The 21763-nt window shown below is 34.0% G+C and overlaps 1 protein-coding gene across 1 annotated transcript in view; it reads left to right on the top strand.

Moving 5' to 3' along the window:
• The window catches only part of LOC144964187 (ATP-binding cassette sub-family B member 6-like), a 36779-nt gene extending 15610 nt beyond the window's left edge, over positions 1–21169 (top strand). The window contains exons 7-21 of the mRNA XM_078898163.1: positions 1965–2066; positions 3243–3345; positions 4241–4330; positions 5422–5543; positions 6781–6956; positions 7463–7677; positions 8278–8341; positions 9280–9329; positions 10252–10345; positions 11604–11708; positions 12822–12895; positions 15312–15412; positions 15986–16098; positions 18443–18606; positions 20696–21169. Of these exons, the coding sequence (XP_078754289.1) occupies positions 1965–2066; positions 3243–3345; positions 4241–4330; positions 5422–5543; positions 6781–6956; positions 7463–7677; positions 8278–8341; positions 9280–9329; positions 10252–10345; positions 11604–11708; positions 12822–12895; positions 15312–15412; positions 15986–16098; positions 18443–18606; positions 20696–20831 (1709 nt within the window). The 3' untranslated portion in view covers positions 20832–21169. The remainder of the gene's footprint in view (positions 1–1964; positions 2067–3242; positions 3346–4240; positions 4331–5421; positions 5544–6780; positions 6957–7462; positions 7678–8277; positions 8342–9279; positions 9330–10251; positions 10346–11603; positions 11709–12821; positions 12896–15311; positions 15413–15985; positions 16099–18442; positions 18607–20695) is intronic.
• Positions 21170–21763: the final 594 nt, after the last annotated feature.

The raw sequence follows: 21763 nt of genomic DNA, 5'->3' as shown, positions 1-21763 counted from the left end.
AAATTGAGTTTAGTGACTGATTGCCAAACTCTTGCCTTGACGTTGACACACATAATTGCCCTATTCAATTTGGTTGTGAATGAGTTCTTGGACTATTGGCAATGGTAAATGTAGTAAGAGTGCTGTTACAAAAATGATGCATATCAGGCAACTTTCACAGTGTGAAATGGTAATTTATTAACCTTGGGCAATCTTTAGGAATAAGTGAAGTGTGAAGATGACTGAGCAAGGAAAAATCTTAGAAATGCAATATATATATATATATACTCGAGCACGGAAATCTTGAAATCACGGAAATCTCAAACTCGGTACAATTCCCCGTTTTAATCCTTCTATTTTGTTAATATTGGCAACACGAAAATCTCGAACACTTTCCAGGGCCGACTGGACTTTACCTTGCAGTCCATTGAAATTATTTTTCGCGAATTATTTGTGTTGAACTTGAATGGAAACAAAAGATTCCATCACTCTGCCCGTAGCGCTAAGTGTCAGTCTAGTTAGTGAGTTACGCGTGAGTGTGTGTGGCATATATATATATATATATATATATATATATATGTGTGTGTGTGTGTGTGTGTGCATGCTGAACTAAGGGATACTTGGGCTTGCCTGGCGTACATTGGGGAAAAACACGTTTTTAAAATTTTTAATTTTGCCTTGTTCAATCCAAATACAGATAAACCAAAACAATCAACACCCAAACATTTTAAACCTTAATCTTGCTTAAGAGACATTTGGAAGTATTAAACAGTGGGCTGTGCTGATAGAATTGTTTACATAATATTGTGATACTTGGGCTTGCCTGGCATACATTGGGGAAAAACACGTTTTTAAAATTTTTTTATTTTGCCCTGTTCAATCCAAATACAGATAAATCAAAACAACCTACGCCCAAACATTTTAAACCTTAATCTTGCTTTAGAGACATTTGGAAGTATTAAACAGTAGGCTGGGCTGATAGAATTGTTTACATAATATTGTGATACTTGGGCTTGCCTGGCGTACATTGGGGAAAAACACGTTTTTAAAACTTTTAATTTTGTTCTATCCAAATACAGATAAATCAAAACAACCAACGCCAAAAGTGAGGAGTGATAGTGATTTTAGATATGTACCGGATTCGTAGGTAATGACGTCGCATGCTGAGTGTGTAATCGACAATGCGATATGCTGGCTTTGTCTTTTTATTAAGCACACGCAGTGGGAATTGTCATTCCATTTCTGGAATTGAACAAGACAAGACGCAATAAACGCAACACCAATGAAACTCTCTTCGTGATATTGTAAAAGATGACAGATAAAAGGAAATTGAATTGTATCACTCTCGACTATTGACAGAGTTCACAATAACAGAGAGTTATCATTATAATATGACTTTTATCAAGACCACCCACATTTACCTCCCTCATATCCTTTGTAAAATACTCAACACAGAAAAGTCGAAAACACGGAAATCTCAAACAAATAGGCTCAGTCCCGACTTGTTCGAGATTTTCGTGCTCGAGTGTATATATATATTATATGATATATTTCTCATTAACTGATATTATTGTTACAAATGTGTTGTTTATGTGTGTGTGTGTGCCTGCATGTGTGCTTTAATTTCAGTGTTGATTTGATGTCTAATGAAAAATCAATTCTATTTGTAATGCTGGTTATTTGTCACTGAAAAATATGCTACTAAAAAATTTTATGAGAATTGGACATTGAAAAAGAAATCCCCTATATATACGATTTCTCGCTCTTTTATCAATGTGTATAAGTGTTGCTTACAAATTATTGTTGAGAGCAATGTGTTGCCATATATACATTAGTCAGTTATATTCATTGAATTCAATGTCATTTATATCACGAGCTTATTGAAATGAGATCACTGTCTCAATTAGTAAAGAACGTTCACCCTGTCATTCCAAACAGTTGAGCTTAAAGTCTTTAAATGTTTGATTTCTTTTCACATTGCACAGTCAATAGCCTGACTTACGACAAAGATAATGACACATTGGATTATCGATGGGACTACATTGTCATCTTTGGTGTCTTGTCATTCCTCAGGGGAGGTGGCACAGGTTTGTCAAATGTTACCTTTTTATCTGGAATGGTTTGTGCCTTTTGTTTTCTTGTTTTTTGTTTGTTTGGGTTTTTTGAGGTTTTTTTTATTGTTTCTGCCTTTTTTTTTCAAGGGGAGAGGGGCTGCTGTTGTTTGTTTTTGTTTTTTTTTTTACAAGAGGTAAATGGTTATTTTATGCTGGTAAACTTTAGAAATATAGTAGACATAAGAATGCAATAATTGCAGTAGCCTTTGTTAAGTTATGTAATTCTATAATTAGGGTAAATATTTCTATCTGTTATTTTTAAAATAATTACGGTCTTCTTAAGAGGGCAACATCTTTGCTTTTAAGGTCAGTTTGTGATAAATATAAAAGGTAGACCTTATAAAACTCTGGAGATATCTTTATATCTCATAAGTAGTAGTCCTTCAGACCCATTAGGCCCATGGAGCCGGAGTTTATCCCAGCGTGAAACGGACAATAGCAATTGCTTGCTACCCTTTGGATAGGACACTGGTCTATTGCAAAGTACTTCTGCCAGATCTAACAGACCCAGCTACCCAATCACTGCTCGGTGGACAGGGAGGTCAGAAATAAAAATCACAACTGCACCCCAAATTGATCTCGTTCCCTTTGTAAGTAAAGCGAGTGCTCTACCAACTATCGGGGACCCCCCCCCCCCCCCTTTATATCACATACTTAATTATCTTTTAAAATGTTATGCAAATGTCTCTGTTTAATTGCAAGTTGTGTGATTGTAATCTCTATTTTGTATGTTTGTTTGTTTTTTTCAAAAAACTTATTTTGTTCTTCAAAGTCGTCAGATTGATATTAGATTACACACTGTCGTTGCTTAATGCTACTAATGTTTAAAAAAGTTTCAACTTTATTTTCAAAATACTCTATATATATATATATATATACATGTAAAATGATATATCAGTTCATGGTTCTATTAGAAATAATTAATAAGACCCTTCAATCAAATCACTGTCAGGCCAACAAAGAAGCCAAAAATAAAAAAAACGACTTTGCAAATTCGTTTTCACTTGAGTCTTTTGCTCTATCAACTATCAACTGAGCTACATCGTGTGTTTCCATGTGATAACAGTGGAAGACAAATATTCAAAGAATTGTCGATAATCACTAACACCTTGATTATCAATTTACTTTAATTAATCCCCTACTTTACAGGCACAACAGGTTTGCTTAACAACATCAGAAGTCTTTTGTGGATCAAAGTCCAGCAGTTCACCACCCGGTCTGTACAAGTCAAGCTTTTCTCTCATCTACACAGGTATGAATCATACTGCATGATCAAATCAAATGCAGTTTTATTTCTTTTTATCATACACTTAGTAGAAAGACGAAAACATCTGTCGGCAGCCGCTCTCAATAATCTGACACACGTGGCTGAGAAACAACAAACTGAAAAGAAAAACAAAAATAAAGCTATACAAGAGCCTGGTTTCATCAGTACTTATCTACAATTGTGGAACATTGGCACTAACAAAAAGCAAAGAAGATAAACTAGATGTCTTCAATTTGAAACGGCTCAGGAGAATTCTAAATATCCATTTCCCAACCAAAATAAGTAACAAATCTCTGTACATAAAATGCGAAGAAACATCGCCATCGATTTAAATTTTGGAAACAAGAGGGAGACGATTTGGATATATTTTAAGGAGAGACAGAAATTTTCCAGCTAATAAGACAATAGCATTATTCTTAACACCAAACGGACATAACAAACACAAAGGCACAACAACAAGCATATACACTACGATAAATAAATACCTCAAGCGCCTAGATGACTCACAAGAACTGAGATAAAAAATGGATTTAGAATACATGAGTTCTATCGCAGCAGACCGTCATCAGTGGAAAGAACTCACTCAACAAATCAGAGAAGCTGCCAAAGCGTCCCAGTCCAAAGATTAGGAGGCGATGGGCAATATGTCAAGTATCTTGGCAAAAGCTCTCAAACCTAGGACTTAATTGAAGACTTTGCGAGGTTATTTAAATTAATATTTGATGGACAAAAGTTTTCTGACCAAATTTTTTAATCCGTATCTTTCCACAGCATGACAGTTAACTGGTTAAACATACAAATCACATATGTCTGTCAAACAATACAGACTTCATGTAACTGTCACAGGTTGATGACCCTATACAATGGTATTATTTCACAGCCTTTCCCTACGCTGGCATCTTGGTAGAAAGACAGGAGAGGTCTTGAGAGTTGTAGACAGAGGTACAAATAGCATTAACAACCTTCTCAGGTGAGATGAATTCATTTTTAAAAATAACGATTTATATTAATAGAATGAAATAAATTGCATGTGCTTGTTTTTTAAAAATATTGTTAGTAAGCTCTATCTATATTTCTCTGAATTCATGTTTTAAAAAATGTTAAAAACTAGAACTTTTATATAGTGGAATATTCACTGAAAATGCTCAAAGCAATTAACAAGGAGTCCCAAGCCAACATCAACACTTAACACAAGACATGATGAATGTTAGGTGATGTTACATTTCTTCCAACAAAAACAATGCTGTTAACTGCCAGTTACACATTTTACACCTGATTATGGTGAGAGAATGTGAGTAAAGAGCCTTTTCCAAGGACTCAACTATGCGCTGTTCAGTGCAGAACTCGAACCCTGGATCCTCCAGTCCAAGGCGAATGTCATACCACTAGACCACATAGCCGCATATATGTAATCATATCTGAGAATCTAGAAATAGCAGATCCAGTTTCTTCTCATCAAACTTATTTATGCTCCTAGTCATATTTTTGGACTAAAATTATAAAACTTGCTGTCCAAACTCAATTGATTATCCACATCTTAAATTGTTTGCATTATTCTGAATTCTATCATCTTTTATTTTCCTCGGTACTTATATGATCAAAGATTGCAATTAATGTTGCAAGTCATGTCATTTTCTTTTTGTTCTATTAAATCATTAGCACAAACATATTACTGTTATTAGTAGTAGTTGTTATGCAGCAGTGGCAGTAGAAGTAGTCAAAGTAGAAGTAGTAGTGGTAGAATTAGTAGTATGTTTATTTTACATGTTTTGCATATTGATGTGTATGGCTAAGAAGGATTTAAATCCTGTTGTTTTTTTTTTAATTGTTTTTGTGGTTTTGCTTGTTTGTTTTTTGGTTTGTTTTTTTTTTTTGTTTTCTTCTCTATCTGGCCGGAGCCATAAAATATAACCTCAGATTTGGCTGTTTCATTACATTTTGTTTACAACTTTTTCTTTCTTTCATTATATATAAGTAAACCCATAAAAGAAATTCTCACTAAAGCATACCAAGCCGTTTCTTTGTTATCAACTTTTTTTTTCTCCTCTGTTTGTTACACAGCTATGTGCTGTTCCAGATTGCACCGACCATAGTTGACATTATCATCGCTATCATCTATTTCATCACCTTCTTTGACTATCTGTTTGGCTTGATTGTCTTCTTCAGTATGGCCTGTTATTTGGGTAAGTAATTGATTTAGGAATGACTTAAATTAATTAAGTACAGTTTAAACTTTTTAATCAAGTCACCCCCATGCTCAGCAATTTGTCAGGATTGTAGAATTTTTGTTTGTTATTTTTTTTTTTTAATTTTGTTTTTTGATAATGGAATTCCCAGTTAAAAAGTTCATTTGTGATCTGTAGTAATAAGCCTCAAATATTATACTGATTTGGCCAAATGCATTCCTAGCGTTAATGACGCTACAACATTCAACATTACTCGATAATGGCCAGAAGCAGGAGAAAAAAGTCAATCTTATAATTCTAAAGTTTAGTTGGATTTTGTTTTGTTTTTTCTTCTGGAATTTTAAAGATTGTTCCTGTCTATTTTTTTTTCCTTCTTTCTATCATTTTATTTTCTTCTTTTTTTTTTTTGTATGCAGAGAAGTCAATATTACAGCCTCTCATTTATTTTAGCTACTAAAATATATTAATTGATTTTGCCTTGCTTGTTAATGTAAAATGAGAGGAGAACAAGCCAAATAAAGAGAATGATATGTAGTTTGGATTGCAGACACGATTATTATTTGCCGCACTGACTTATTCATTCCACAACTGCTGGACAGTGAGTACATAATATTTGTCTGGAGACCCTGCGGCGAGTCTCGTACCTGTATTACATTTTTTTAAAAATTGGTCAGCTAGCCTTTGTATAAAAACACTGTTGAAGTGGGGGCTTTCAAGATTGAGATTTTGGATTGATGAAGCATGAACTGTTTCATATTTTATACAAACTAGTTCTTTGGCTATTTGGAGAAATTTTATTTGTACTCCTTTACTTATTCATTGTATCCTCAACTATTTCACACAATTAACTTACCTTTATTTCATTACATTTTCAATTTACAAAAGGAATTTTTTTTTTTTAAATATAAATATAATATAATTTTTCTTGAATTTTATTTGAGTGCAATCACAAAGTTCAACAAGAAGTGTCAAGAACTGAATTCTTCAATAAAAATGCAAGAAGTAATTTGAGGAACTTTGTATAATAATATGTTAAAGTGATACAAGGCAAGTTTTAAAGTTTGTTTTTTTTGTTTTCTTATTTGCTGAAGAAGGGTTTTGAGTCGAAAAATTCAGTATTTGGTTATTCATTCTTTTTTAAAGCTACTATATTTATTTTTGTTCATTACTTTTTATAATAATATGTTGGTGATTTACTGTATTTACATCTTTTAATCTTCTTCCTATATTCCAGTTGCAACTTTTGCTGTGACTGAATGGAGAACCAAATTCCGTAGAGCTATGAATTTGAAAGACAATGCAGCCAACGCTAAAGCCGTTGATTCTTTGCTCAATTTTGAAACAGTCAAATACTATGGGGCATCAGAGTATGAAAGGAAACGATATGAGGAGGCAATTCTAGATTACCAGGTGAGATTTTCAAAGAAAAAATTATTTGAGGGAGCCACAAATAATTGGGGGTTTTTTCTTTAAATGAAGAGGTCACATGTTTATACTATATTTTAGAGTATTTCCCCTTGTCCATTTTTATTTGGAAGTTTAGAAGGAGGTATCCTCCTCATTTTAACTAACAGTGAGAGATTTGCCTAAATCGAATTTTTTTTTTAGTTTCTTGTTTTGATTTTATTCTTTATTTCATTGGGGTTTTTTGTTTGTTTTGTTTGTATGGTCTAGAAAGTCATTTTTAATCCAGCAGAAGTGGAAATGGTGTTGGTATTATTGGCACGAGTAGTAGCAATACTAGAATCGTTTTTGTTGCTGTTGTTGTTGTGGTTGTTGATGATGATAATGATATTGTTGTAGTTGTCAATTGTAGTTTCTTTTTCTTTTTTTTTTTTGTGGTAATACTCGGAACACATGTGAAAGAGAAAATCAATTTTAAGTTCTAATGCCATATTTTTAAATTTTTTTTCCAGGTCTCTGAATGGATGGCCACAGCCAGTCTAAATCTTCTCAATTTTGTACAAAGTATTGTCAATACAATTGGTTTATTGGCGGGCTCGTTGCTGTGTGCCTGGGCCGTAGTGCATGGAGTTAACAATGTCCATCTGAATGTGGGAGATTATGTTTTGTTTGGAACATACCTAGCCCAACTCTATGTCCCCCTTAACTGGCTGGGTACTTATTATAGGTAAGGAAGCGCTTTAATTTTTTTCAGTCATTCTAAAAGTTAGAGCAGGGCTTGTCATATCTGACTCACAGCATGACTTTGTTTTAATGACGGGCAGGAATCAGACATTTAAAGTTGTGTTGAATTTCTAAGTGATGAAATTTGGGTCAAGCTGTTTTATAGGTCTTAGAGCCGAAGAAATTTATATTGTTATTTGCTCTTCTTTTCAGTGTATTTAACATTAAATTATAAATATGTGTCCACAGAATGATACAGCAGGCCTACATTAAATTATAAATATGTGTCCACAGAATGATACAGCAGGCCTACATTAAATTATAAATATGTGTCCACAGAATGATACAGCAGGCCTACATTAAATTATAAATATGTGTCCACAGAATGATACAGCAGGCCTACATTAAATTATAAATATGTGTCCACAGAATGATACAGCAGGCCTACATTAAATTTAATATGGTCCCAGAATGATAAGCAGGCCTACATTAAATTATAAATATGTGTCCACAGAATGATACAGCAGGCCTACATTAAATTATAAATATGTGTCCACAGAATGATACAGCAGGCCTACATTAAATTATAAATATGTGTCCACAGAATGATACAGCAGGCCTTTATTGACATGGAGAACATGTTTGATTTACTTCACCAAGACATGGAGGTACAAAATGAACGTTTCTTTTCTTTATTTTTAAAGGATTTTTTTCCCCTATTTTTTTTATAAATAATACTTTTTTTTTTTCTATTTTCCCTAATTGATATAGTATTGTTTGTTAAATGTATTGTACAATGTTGACGATGAAGAGTGAATTTTGTTTATTGCTAAGACATTGTGCCTAGTTTGGACGTTTTTTTCTCCATTTTCTCAACTTTGTAAATTAGCAGAATTAACTGTGGGTGTTCTTGTTGATAGAATAAACGAATGCATCTTTTAAAATTTAATTTGTAATTATTTATGTTGATTATATACTTGGCAATAAAAGTTGTTGAAAAGAAAAATCATAGCATTTTTATTCAGGAGAATAAATAGTTCATTTTTATGTAAATACGAGAATATATTATGAGAATTTAATGTTTATCAATATTAACAATTATTTATTTTTATATTAAAATAAAAATGTTTTTTGACTCTTAAGATTATGATGTATAAGGGCTCCAATGTCGATAAACTGCAAAAGCTAACAATAAAATTATACCCTGCATATTGTCCCTGCCTTATCTTGACGTCATCATCCCAAAGCTAACAAGATCAAGTTTTTCCTCATTCAAATGAAAAATATGGGGGTCCCTATAGTTTCATTGGTAGAGCACTACTTCAAAGACAAACAAAGGGACCAAGATCAGTCCCGGGTGCAGTAGAGAATTTTTTCTCTGCCCCCCCCACCTGTCCATCGAATGGGTAGCTGAGTCTGTTAGATCTGGCAGAAAGTACTTTGCATAGACTAGTGTGACCTAATCAAAGTAGCAAGAAATTTATTGTCGTTCCTATAGAACTGATAAACTCCCTCCTGGCCCAATGATTGAAGGACTACTAAAATAAAGATTTCTTATATTTATCTTGAACGGTGTGAAATAACTGATTTTATTTCAACTCTACAGATACAAGATATACCAGATGCCAAAGATATTTCCATTTCTGGAGGTCAAATGAATTTAAATGTGCTACATTAGAGCAAGGTAAGACTCATGAAGTTTCATATTTATAAAGTTTTTCTTAATCTGAAACTGCATATACATTTTCTTGTATTTCTATCTGACGATGTATGAGATATTGGCAAGGTAGCATGCACATGAGTTTTTTATCTATCTATAAAACTATTCATTATGGAAAATGCACTGGACCTATATGACTGTAATGTCCGAGTCATAACAATATTCAAAATACTCACTTTGGTTAACAACTCAATTATCAAATCAAAATTTGTAATTTGGTCAAATTGCTAGTGTTCATAGTGAGGAGATGGAACTGCATAAATAGATACCATATCAATTTGATAGCAATAAACATCTGAGGGGTCTTGGGAAAAATAGCGGTACATGGTTTAAGATAACTATTTTTACAACTTTTTTTTTCTGTGTCTTCCTTAATATTTAACTTTATTTTAGTGTCAGGGTAAAATATGTAAGCAATTATTTTGTAAGATTGTGTTATTTAAAAGAAAAAAAAAGAGCTTTAATTTGTATGTGAAACATTACTAAAAGCAAAATCAGGCGACCAGTGAGAATTAAATGTTGGGACAACAAAAACATTTTTTTAACTCTTTGACAAAGGTTGGCATACTTATACAATAAGCCCTGATTAGAATGATCATCATAACATTCTCTGTTTCCAAAGTAATAATTGTGCAGTTTTGTGGTCTTGACTAACAGTCTCTCATCGTACTCAGGCTTGTTACAGTGTTGTCTCTATCAGAAAAAAATGTAATATTGCCTAACAGGCATCATGTCTCGTCTTATATGTTAAGTGCTGCTGTTGGCCAGGGACCCATTATAAAGCACTTTGAACATGTTGATTGAGTATTGCACTATATGAAGGCTCAAGTTTTTTGGTTTGATTTTTTTATTGATTGCCTTGTTTCCCCCCTCTTGTTTCCATCTCCCATACAGTAAAGCCATCTTGAAAAACATTAGCTTTACTGTGCCTCCTGGTCATACTTATGCATTGGTAAGTGTCCAACGTATCATTGTTTTGTTTTTTTATAACTAAAATATGTAAATAGATGTAAGTGGGGAAACGATCCCTGTTTAATATTTGGATACAAAGTGCGTTGGTTTCAGCAACCTTCAAATACTGCTTAACTTTTAAACCAAGCCTAAACACTAAATTAGTTTGTTCTATTTTAAGTCATTTGGTCTAGGGTGTTCGAATCTTCGAGAATCAAAGATATGTAGAATACAGTGTCAGAGAAAAAACAATAGAATATTTTAAGAAACCAGATTGGAGGTGATTTATTTTTTTCAATCATTATCAAAGTGATGATATGCTTCTTAAAGCCTATTTATGCTCTCTTAAGAGGAGGAAATTGTGTATAATTTTACATGTGAGTGTTATGATTATTGTTTTGATCCATTGCAAGCATTGAACTGGTGACATGATAAAATAGCGTCCTTAGGGCTAGCTCATTCCATGTCCTTACTATTACAACCACCACATCATCATCCGATCCATCAGTACTTCAACCACCATCACATCATCATCCCTGCCACCACTATTACTACAACCACCTACACAATCTTCATTCCTACCTCCACTGCTACTAAAACCAACTACACATCATCATCCCTACCACCTCTACTACAACAACCACTATTTGCTGTAATTACACTTTCAACTTTTGAAATTCCTCTGAGTCTGAGTGGTGTCAGAAATTGCTGCGAGACACAATTTGGATTGCATCTCAGTAAATTTTAATGAAATTCAAATTTGTGGGTAACATTACCATGGATGGGTCATGATAATGATATACACGCTGAAAAATGTCCTCCTTTTTTTGTGACCAGTCATTCTCACCCCTACTTAGGAATAGCTCATTCCATTGCTAATTGTTTTCAGGAACATTTGTGTGTCTACAAGATTCAAGAACATTTGTGTGTCTACAAGATTGAATTTCCTCAAATCTGTCAGACACATGTCTGACAAACAATAAAGTTCACATATTTATTCATTTAAATTTAAGCAACAGCTGAACAAAAGAGAATTAATTATCATTTACTAAAAATCATTGTCGATATAAAATGATTATGATATGTCTGACTTTTTGGACGAAGAGTCAGATTTTATCGTGTTGTCATAGCCATATTTTGACATTTTGAAATTTTATCAACCTTCAATTTGTTTTGATTATTGCCATCGTATTGATGGTCTTGTCACTCTAATGTATCCATGACATATTGACATACATCAATAAATTTTTTGCCTTCAGGTTGGTCACACAGGATGTGGGAAAAGCACAATAGTCAGACTACTATTCAGATTTTATGACGTTCAGTCTGGGACTATCAAGATTGATGGACAGGATATTTCTCTGGTATGTACCTACTAATTACTGTAGTCGATTGGACAAGGGGATTACACTTACACCTGTGTTCTGTGGATTCTTGTTTGCTGTAGGCATTTTGATCTTACTTTGGCACATGTGAATTTTGATTTAAATCGAATGTTTACTTCATGGGTTGTATTTTTTTCCCATTAAGAATTTCTAAACGACAGCAACTGACAACGCTTCTGTTATATCAGCAAATTTGGTCTAGTAATCTTGTTTCAATTTGCCTAGCTTTAAATATTTAAAAAAGATTAACCTCAAGATGAAATAATAAAAGTAACCCTTCAGAGCTGTTAGGCCCATGGTCCCTGAGTTTATCCCGGTTTCTATAGTGTGAAACAACCATTAACCACTGCTGGTTACCCTTTAGATGAGATGCTAGTCTACTGCAAAGTTCTTTCTGCCAGATCTCACAGACCCGGCAACCCAATCACTGTTGGGTGGACAGGGGTTCTGAAAGAAATCTCAACCTCACCCGGGATCGATCTTTTTCTACCAACTGAGTATCGGGACCCACCTGAGCTATCGGAGCTTCAGTATATAAAAAATAGTTTTTAAAGTTTCATCCTAGTTTCCTCAATGGAAAATATTAATGCTATGTTTACCTCTTAATAAAAATTTATCTGAAACCATACTGTGATGCTTACTCGCATTTGTGATAAATGACACTTTGCCGTAAACTTATGGTCCTCAACTGTCCTGAGCTCACAATAAGACCTAAATTGGGTCAGAAGGTTCAAGCTATGGATTAGATTGGAAAAAGAATTTGGAACACAGCTACTTCGGCTTTAAACCAAAAAAAATTTGAAATTATTTTTGGTGTCATTTTGGTTTTGCATCTTCCAAAAAATTTTAGTTACTTAAATTGTTTCAGAACTTTACTATTTGCTTTTATGCACCAAATTGATATGTTTTTGTTTTTTAATTTTTTTTTTTATTTCTCACTTTCAATCACAATCTTGTCTACCAAATTTTCTGGGCATTGCATCCCATTATCCAGGGATGTCATTAGGTGGCTGAATCATTATAGTATCTGCTGAAGAAATTGTGTAAAATCTCACAAAATTTGTGAAAAAAAAACATCTTTCTATTCATCAGGTAACTCAAGCCTCACTGCGTCATGAGATTGGTGTCGTGCCACAGGACACAGTTTTGTTCAACAATGACATAAGGTGAGTTAAGTAAAAATCATTTTTAGATCTATTAGGCCCATGGAGCTATTGTTTATTTCACTTCCCGACATATGAAATTGGCAGAATAATTAATTATTTGCTCTACTCTCTGAATATGATGTAATGCAAATCTATCACAAAAAGAATTCTGTCAGTCCTAATATGAAATCAAGTTACTTGACTTCAATCTTTCAGTTAGGATAGCAAAGGGAAAAAAAACAATTGAACAAAAGGGCGGTCAAACCATTTTCTTGTGCTCTACATTTAAGCATAAGGCTCCCACGTCAGGTGGAAAACTAAACTCTCTGCGGGTGGTTGGATGGGAGCATCACCCTTGAATCATATACCTATGATGTTCGCATGGGTGTACGATCCGATAGTGATGTCGTTTCTTCTTCTCTTTACTAGCCTATCCTGCTTCTTTGGTTTGTGATTGTATTTTTGACAGGGGATATTTTTTTCCTGTAAATCCTCTGCCTGTTTGTTCTTGGTTATTAATAATTTAGCTTATGATATCTTTAGGTTATGATTTTGATTGACATTTGTACTATTTTTGTTAGATTGCTTGTTTTTTTGTTTCAGCGGTCTCTCATATAACCTCAATTGTGTTGGAAGAGACCTAAAGCAACAAACAAACAAAAAAAAAAAACTAAACTCTGCCACTATTTTTTATAGCCGTAATGCTCATTTTTAAAAAATAGACAGTAAAGATTTCTCTGTACCCTTTGGAAATAATGCTAGTCAATCACCAAGCACGTGAAACTAGATCCTGATAAATAAAAACTTTCCCTTTCATTCTAAAGCTTTGACTTTTATCTGTTGATCTATCCTTGATGCGAGTAATTCTTGCTTCTCTTGGAAAATGTTACATTACAGATGGAGGACAAATAGTACTGGATTCTCTCCCTGGAGATATCCAATGCAGCTGATATTTTGTAACTCATTCCAAATATATTTATACGATATCCTTTGTCTCAGAATAATATTGTATTGATGTGACCAAGATGCAAAATAACGATTTTAAAGTTAAAAGGACAAGAAATGTGTGATTTTAGTTTTTCTCTCTTACCAGTTAAGTGCCGTACTATGGAAAAACATGTATTTAAAAATTTGGCGAGAAAGCTCGCAAAATCCCAGGTTTGAGAGTTTTGCCAAGATGGGGTTCATCTTAATCGATTGACAGTTGAAGGACGAGTTTTCTAGCCATATTTTTAAATACATGTATTCCCATAGTATGGGAGTTAATTAAAGAAACTACATGTATTGTTCTTAATGAAACATATTGACAATTCCTCCCTCACATTCTTCTCTACAAATTCAAGTGAGCATCTAAACTATACTAACATATCACCGTTCAGAGGCAAAGGGTCACATATTATTATTGATGCTGCTCAGAAGCATTTTATAAGCATTGAATAATCTTTAGTTCCTCTTGATACCAAAGCTAGCGTTTTCTACATCTATTAAAGAGGAATTATTAAGTTATGTTCTAGATGTCAGTTTTTTGGTAGTCAGGAAGTAGGTGTTTCCTGAATGAATTTATATGCTCAAAACACCGGGAGACAGAAAAAGCTGCTAATTGGGATCCATCAGTAAGAAGACAACAGATTTCAAGCTAGACATGACAATGTACCATTAATTCTCCTTCTCTTGGGGACACCACTCTTCCACATTTGTGTCACCATGCAATGTACCCAAACAAGATATTGATAATCTAGTGCTGCATTGCCCTGAATGTCGGCTTTGTTTGACTGGGTATCATTTCCGTGTCGCATTGATCTTTTGTTAACTGTTTTTTGGGTTCTTTGGTTTTTAAAATACATTGTTGTTGTTGTTAATATTATTATTATTTTTATTATTATTATTATTATTATTATTATTAGTATTAGTATTATATTATTATTTATTATTATTATTATTATTATTATTATTATTATTATTAATTATTATTATTATTATCATTATTATTAATATTATTAGTAGTATTATTAGTATTATTATTATTATTAGGAGTAGCAGTAGTAGTAGTATAATCATTATTGTTATTATTATTATTATTATTATTATTATTATTATTATTATTATTATTATTATATTATTATCATTACCATTATTATTGAAATTAAGGGAAGCTACAAAGCAATGGAAAAATTTTGCTGCGTGGAAATATGGCTACCCAATGTGAATATGTGATCAAAATGTAACAACATACCAACTGTGGATGCCGTCGAGCAGGTTATTGCTGTACATTTTTCTGCGTGGAAATATGGCTACCCAATGTGAATATGTGATCAAAATGTAACAACATACCAACTGTGGATGCCATCGAGCAGGTTATTGCTGTACATTTACTTTTTCTTTTTCTTTTTTTTTTTCAATTACCTTTTTCAAAGTTAACTTTGTTTTCCTATTTCAGGTACAACATTCGGTATGGAAATGTGGACTCTACTGATGATCAGGTGGAAGAGGCAGCTAGAGCAGCAGAAATACACGATAGGATTCTGACTTTCCCCAAGCGTGAGTTATCTTTATGCCCAATTATTTGAATAAAATCCAAATTTGCCCATTTTTGATTTTTTTGATAATTATTAATTCCAAAATTATCCGGGAAAATGGCAATATGTTATTTCAGAAATTGTGCTCTTCAGTGGATGTCTTCAAAATTTGATAAACTGCATCCATTCTTAAGAATATTAAATGGGGTCTATATATTAATAAGGCTGAAATTTTTTATTCAAATGTTATTTTCTTGAATTTTTTTTTTATTTTTTTTATCATTGAGAAAGAATATTCAGATTTCAAAATCAAAATTAAACTACCAACTATTGTTGCGCCATACAGGCATCATGTCTCCTTGGTTAAACTTGGCTTGGGACCCCTTTAATGGGCTGAGCACATTTAGTGGATATCATGTTATGTAATGCTCACGGTTTTTTTGGGGTTTTTTTTTTTGGGGGGGGGGGGGGGGACAGTTTGGTTTTTTTTTTCTTTTAATCATAAAATTTACTTAATTTGTCTTTGAATGGATAAGTGTGTACAGTATTGACTACAAAACTGACCTAATAATTACTTTTACATCTCCTTTTATAGAATATGACACAATGGTTGGAGAAAGAGGTTTAAAACTGAGTGGTGGGGAGAAGCAGAGAATTGCTATTGCCAGAACTCTACTCAAGGCCCCTACTATAGTCTTGCTTGACGAGGTAATATTAAACGTATTATATTAACCTTTGATATTTTTTATTTCACACTGTATGGATGGTTGAAGATCTACTTTGGATTTTCCAGAGAAGGCTCCTGAACAGATCCACTATTGCTGTTTCTTCTATCCCCTTGTGTCTATTGAAACTTCCCATCTGCCTTCTTGGCTCTGGTTCTAGACTTCCTGCCATTATTTTAGTATGATGGGTCCCAAACAGATCCACTATTGCTGTTTCTTCTATCCCCTTGTGTCTATTGAAACTTCCCATCTGCCTTCTTGGCTCTGGTTCTAGACTTCCTGCCATTATTTTAGTATGATGGGTCCCAAACAGATCCACTATTGCTGTTTCTTCTATCTCCTTGTGTCTATTGAAACTTCCCATCTGCCTTCTTGGCTCTGGTTCTAGACTTCCTGCCATTATTTTAGTATGATGGGTCCTAAACAGATCCACTATTGCTGTTTCTTCTATCTCCTTGTGTCTATTGAAACTTCCCATCTGCCTTCTTGGCTCTGGTTCTAGACTTCCTGCCATTATTTTAGTATGATGGCTCCTGAACAGATCCACTATTGCTGTTTCTTCTATCCTCTTGTGTCTATTGAAACTTCCCATCTGCCTTCTTGGCTCTGGTTCTAGACTTCCTGCCATTATTTTAGTATGATGGGTCCTAAACAGATCCACTTTTGCTGTTTCTTCTATCCCCTTGTGTCTATTGAAACTTCCCATCTGCCTTCTTGTCTCTGGTTCTAGATTTCCTGCCATTATTTTAGTATGATGGGTCCTAAACAGATCCACTATTGCTGTTTCTTCTATCCCCTTGTGTCTATTGAAACTTCCCATCTGCCTTCTTGGCTCTGGTTCTAGACTTCCTGCCATTATTTTAGTATGGTGGGTCCTAAACAGATCCACTATTGCTGTTTCGTTGCTCTTGTTCTTATAGTCCTACAGAGTCATGATGCCCATGGAGCCGGAGTTTTTACCCGGTTTCTATAGCGTGACATGGACAATAAAATTTCTTGCTATCCCTTGGATAGGATGCTAGTCTATTGCAGAGATCTAACAGACCCAGCTATGCAATCACAGCTGGATGGACAGGGGGTCAGAAAAAAACAACCTTATCTTCACCCATGATTGATCTCCGTCCCTTTGCATGTGTGTTCTACAAGTGTTCTACCAACTGAGCTATCTGGACCATTCTTCTTCTAGACTTTCTGCACTTTGTTTAGAATATCATATGTTTTGCTAAACTCTGACTGAGATTCTTTGCTCAAAAGCGAATATACAGATAATTGATGATTTTTGTTAGGGTTTTTTCCAGCATTGATTCTCTCTGCATCGTGCAAGTTATTTTTGCAATGATATATTGCAACCATTGGCTTTTATTTGCATGGGATATTTTAGTCTCAAATTCAATGTACGGATGAATAGAAAACATTTGAAAACCATTGACATGGTAGAATACCTTTAAAATAAAAATTTGGCTTTTTCACATATTTAAAAATAATTATAGTGATTGCAACTCTGGATACATTGTCTTTCAAAAAAGAATTGTTGACTTCACACGGAGCCTCATTATTGAAGGATATGTTATATTGTGCATTAGGAATAAGGAATGTTCAATTCAGGGTTGAAATGCTCATTGTGACAATAATATGGTAAACAATTTTATTTATTTTCATGCTATGCTACACTAATAAAAAATGAAAATTTTATTTGCAGTTAGCTGATTACCTAATTCGTCATCTTCCATCCAGAAATTTCCTGTCTTTATATATTCAATCACGTATCATTCATTTAGAATGGAAAACTTGGTTGCCTATCAGTCTCTGAATTGTTTTCAAAGTCATCGTGTTTACTCTCACTGTCTTATATTATATGTTTCTGCCATATATTCAAATAATTATCTCTTAAAATGACACTTGGCTCTCATGATCAATTGATGCACAATTTCAGATCACTTAAAAAAATTGTAGCCTAAATAATAATCAGAATCATTTTGCCAAATAGATGATTTATATTTTCTGAGATAAATAAAATAAATTAAAAATCCATTATTGTTCAAGACCCATTATATCACCACCATTCACATTGTTCATTTACTTTTGTGGTTTTGATGGGTTTTTATTTTATTTCCTTTTGGGTGTGGGTTCATGATTTTTTTTTTTTTTTTTTGGTTCATTCCAGTATATTTCTTTTTCTTTCTCTCACTTTTTTTTCTTTGTTTTTTTGAAGTTGAAAGCACCAATGAGTAAACTCAGTTAATTTCAGTATTGGACACTATTCATATTTTTATGCAATGATTGCGATAATGTCATGGAGAATTTGATCTCTTGTGAAATGCCCACAGGCCACATCAGCTTTGGACACCAAGACTGAGAGAAACATTCAGTCATCTCTTTCTCGAGTCTGTGAGAACAGAACCACCATCATTGTGGCTCATCGCTTATCCACCATTGTCAATTCCCATCAGATTATTGTCATCGATGAAGGGGAGATACTGGAACAGGGGACGTAAGTTATAGATTCCAGCAATTTATTTGTTTATTTCCCTGATGACATCTTCAAGTACAGGGTGGCTGTGTGGTCTAGTAGTATGGCACTCACTTTCGGATCGGAAGGTCCTGGGTTCGAACTGGCTCGGCGCATAGTTTAGTCCTTGGAGAATACTCTTTACTCACATTCTCTCACCGTACTCGGGTGTGAAATGAGTACCTGGCCATTAACAGCTTGTCTCTGTCCGAAAAAAATGTAATGTCGCCTAACAGGCGTCATGTCCCATCCTACATGTTGCTGTTGGCCAGGGACCCCTTATAAAGCACTTTGAGCACGTTCAGTGGATATTGCGCTATATAAAAGCTCAATAATTTTTTATTTTTTTTTAAATTTACCACAGGCTCGAAGTGTTTCTTGTATCTTATATAAAAATTCAGATTATCAAAATTTCTAACATAAAATTGGTTCACATGTCCATATAATCCACTACCACTTATTTCTTCGATACTTTAAAGAAAGGAATGAGTTTATAACAGTCCTATTTTAACAAAAATATCATATTTGAAATTTGTGATACTTTATTTTGATTTCAAAATTTTAGGTATATTCTACCATTTTTATTGAAAAGTAACCATTGCTTAATATATCCTTTCATACAAAATATTTTAGTAGAGCAAATGTGAATCTAAATGTACAAGGAAGGATGTATTTTTTTTGGTGAAATTTATACTACTCGAAAAATTGGGAGCGGGGAGGGTAGAGAATCTATACAGAAGAATAATTCATTATGGTTGCCATCTTGAGTAGTTTCAAAACATGTCCTTTGCGACGTTGTTTATCCTATTTCTTTCTTTCCTTTTTTTTTTTTTTTTTTCTCTTTTTTTTTTTTTTTTGGTTTGTGTATTTAGTGGGGTTTTTTAAAATTTTGCTTTGATTATCCTTGCATTGATATGTCCGCAGCCTTTGATACGATCGACAGAGGAAAACTTTTGGAGATATTAACAGACATAGTAGACGAAGACGAGCTCCGAATAATCCGATTTCTCCTCAGCAACACAAAGATACAACCAAGGATATACGGGGCCACAAAACAGACGCAGTTCGAAAGTAACATCGGGACCCCCCAAGGAGATAGTCTGAGCCCGATTCTGTTCACATTATACTTAGAACACGCTCTGAAAGAAGTTCGAAAAGTCATTCCAAAACCAACGACTCATATTGAGAATGCAATCCGTAGAGAAATCGCCTGCGCAGATGATGTCAATTTTATTGGACCAACACCAGCAAATATAGACATCATACAAAATACCCTCATGAAATATAACCTCCAAGTCAATGCCAATAAAACCGAATTTACAACAATATCGAGGAACAAAGAGGAATGGAAAAGAACAAAGAAAGTCGGCTCACTAATTGGAGACACCGAGGATGTACAAAGAAGAAAACAGCTATCCAACGCCGCACTCAGTAAACTCACCAATGTATGGATTAGAGGTGACAAAATAAAGAGAAAAACCAAACTGACACTGTACCGTGCTCTTGTAAAACCGGTACTTCTGTATAACTGCGGCACTTGGGCGTTGACAAAATCCGAAGAAGAACATCTGGATGCCTTCCATCGCACACAGCTAAGAAGGGTACTGGACATCAAATACCCAAAAAAGATCTCAAATGAATCACTCTATAAGATCACAAAAGAAAGACCAATCTCCTTTGACATTTTACAACAACGATGGCAACTTTTCGGTCACATACTACGCAGGGACAAAAACATACCAGCTAACCAAGCCATGTCGGGATACTTCCAAAAACACGGGAACCTTTTCAGAGGAAGACCGATCACAACACTCCCTGTGATCCTAAACAAAAACCTCACAACACTTGGACAAAGCATTAGTCTCATAACGGCAGGGGACCTTGAAAATCTGAGAACCCTAGCAGAGGACCGGCAATATTGGAGACACCTCACACAGGAAATACTGGAAACAGCCAAGGCGACCCGTCTTTCGGTCGAGACGCGAAAGGCATCTAAGTCAAGTAAGTCAAGTATCCTTGCATTCCTGGGATTTAAAAAAATTTTACTTATTCTTCTTATTCTCTATTGCAGTCATGATGAACTTCTTATGAGTGGTGGCCATTACGCTGAGATGTGGAACCAGCAGCTTATCTCTCAGAAAGAAGCAGAAGAGAGAGAAAAGGGAGAGAGCCTGGATGAGGGAGACGGAGAAGATGCTTCTCCCTAAGGTTATACATTGTTGAATACTTACTCATGTCATTCTGTATGGTGTGAGGGTGATGAAATTGTTTTTGAAGCTGTGACCAAAGGCCATATTTATAACATTTGAATAAATAAAGAGGATTTATCTAGCTAATTTTAAAGAACTTTGTAAACGATTCTTGTCATCTTTGTCAATTAAATAGCTACTATTTTCTTAATACCAATCTCCCAGCCAAGTTTTTATTTTTAACTTCTTTTATTTGTCAGAAAAACTTTTTAGAGGGATAGTTTTTGCAAAGTTCTTCAAATTAGCTCAATATGTGTGGATTTTATTTCTTTTTACATTTTTTAACATAACAAAAATTATCATTTAACATAGCATTATTTATAATGTAAAATGGGATCCTCTTAACATACTGCCTGGAACCAAAAAAATTAGAAAAAAAAAAAAAGGAATAGTGCATGGTGAAAATTTCCAATGTTTCTCTCAAATTTGACTCCACGTCATTAAAATTTGAGAGCAAAAAACTTTATCTATGGCCAAGTTTGAGTTTTATATCTTTATTGCAACCGACATGGTACGCAATAACTTCAACACCCACTCACTTCCACGTTACAATTAGGGATTTTGTTGAAATGTGTAGCTGTCATATTTGTCCCTTCATGCTGTTACCAAACAGTTAGGCTTTTGAAATTTAGCATGAGGCTTTGGCCATAGTTGATAGTTTTGTTTTAATTTGATTGATTTATCTTTTAAAATGACTTCGAGTTACAGTGTTTTTACATGTTGCGCTTTTTATTGTGCCATTGTATACCATTGAATTGTTTAAATTTGTAAAGAAGATTGTGTTGAATGGTGGTAATAATTTCTGCAAATATGATTATATTTAAAATCTTTTTTCTCTTCTTTTTCTTTTATTTGTCAAGCTTAATAAATTTTTTAATTACATTCTTCAT

This window comes from Berghia stephanieae, chromosome 2 (genome assembly GCF_034508935.2).
Source record: "Berghia stephanieae isolate SIO BIC M18660-M18661 chromosome 2, UCSD_Bste_1.3, whole genome shotgun sequence".
Classification (NCBI taxonomy): domain Eukaryota; kingdom Metazoa; phylum Mollusca; class Gastropoda; order Nudibranchia; family Aeolidiidae; genus Berghia; species Berghia stephanieae.
This window is presented reverse-complemented; position numbering and strand designations above follow the sequence as displayed.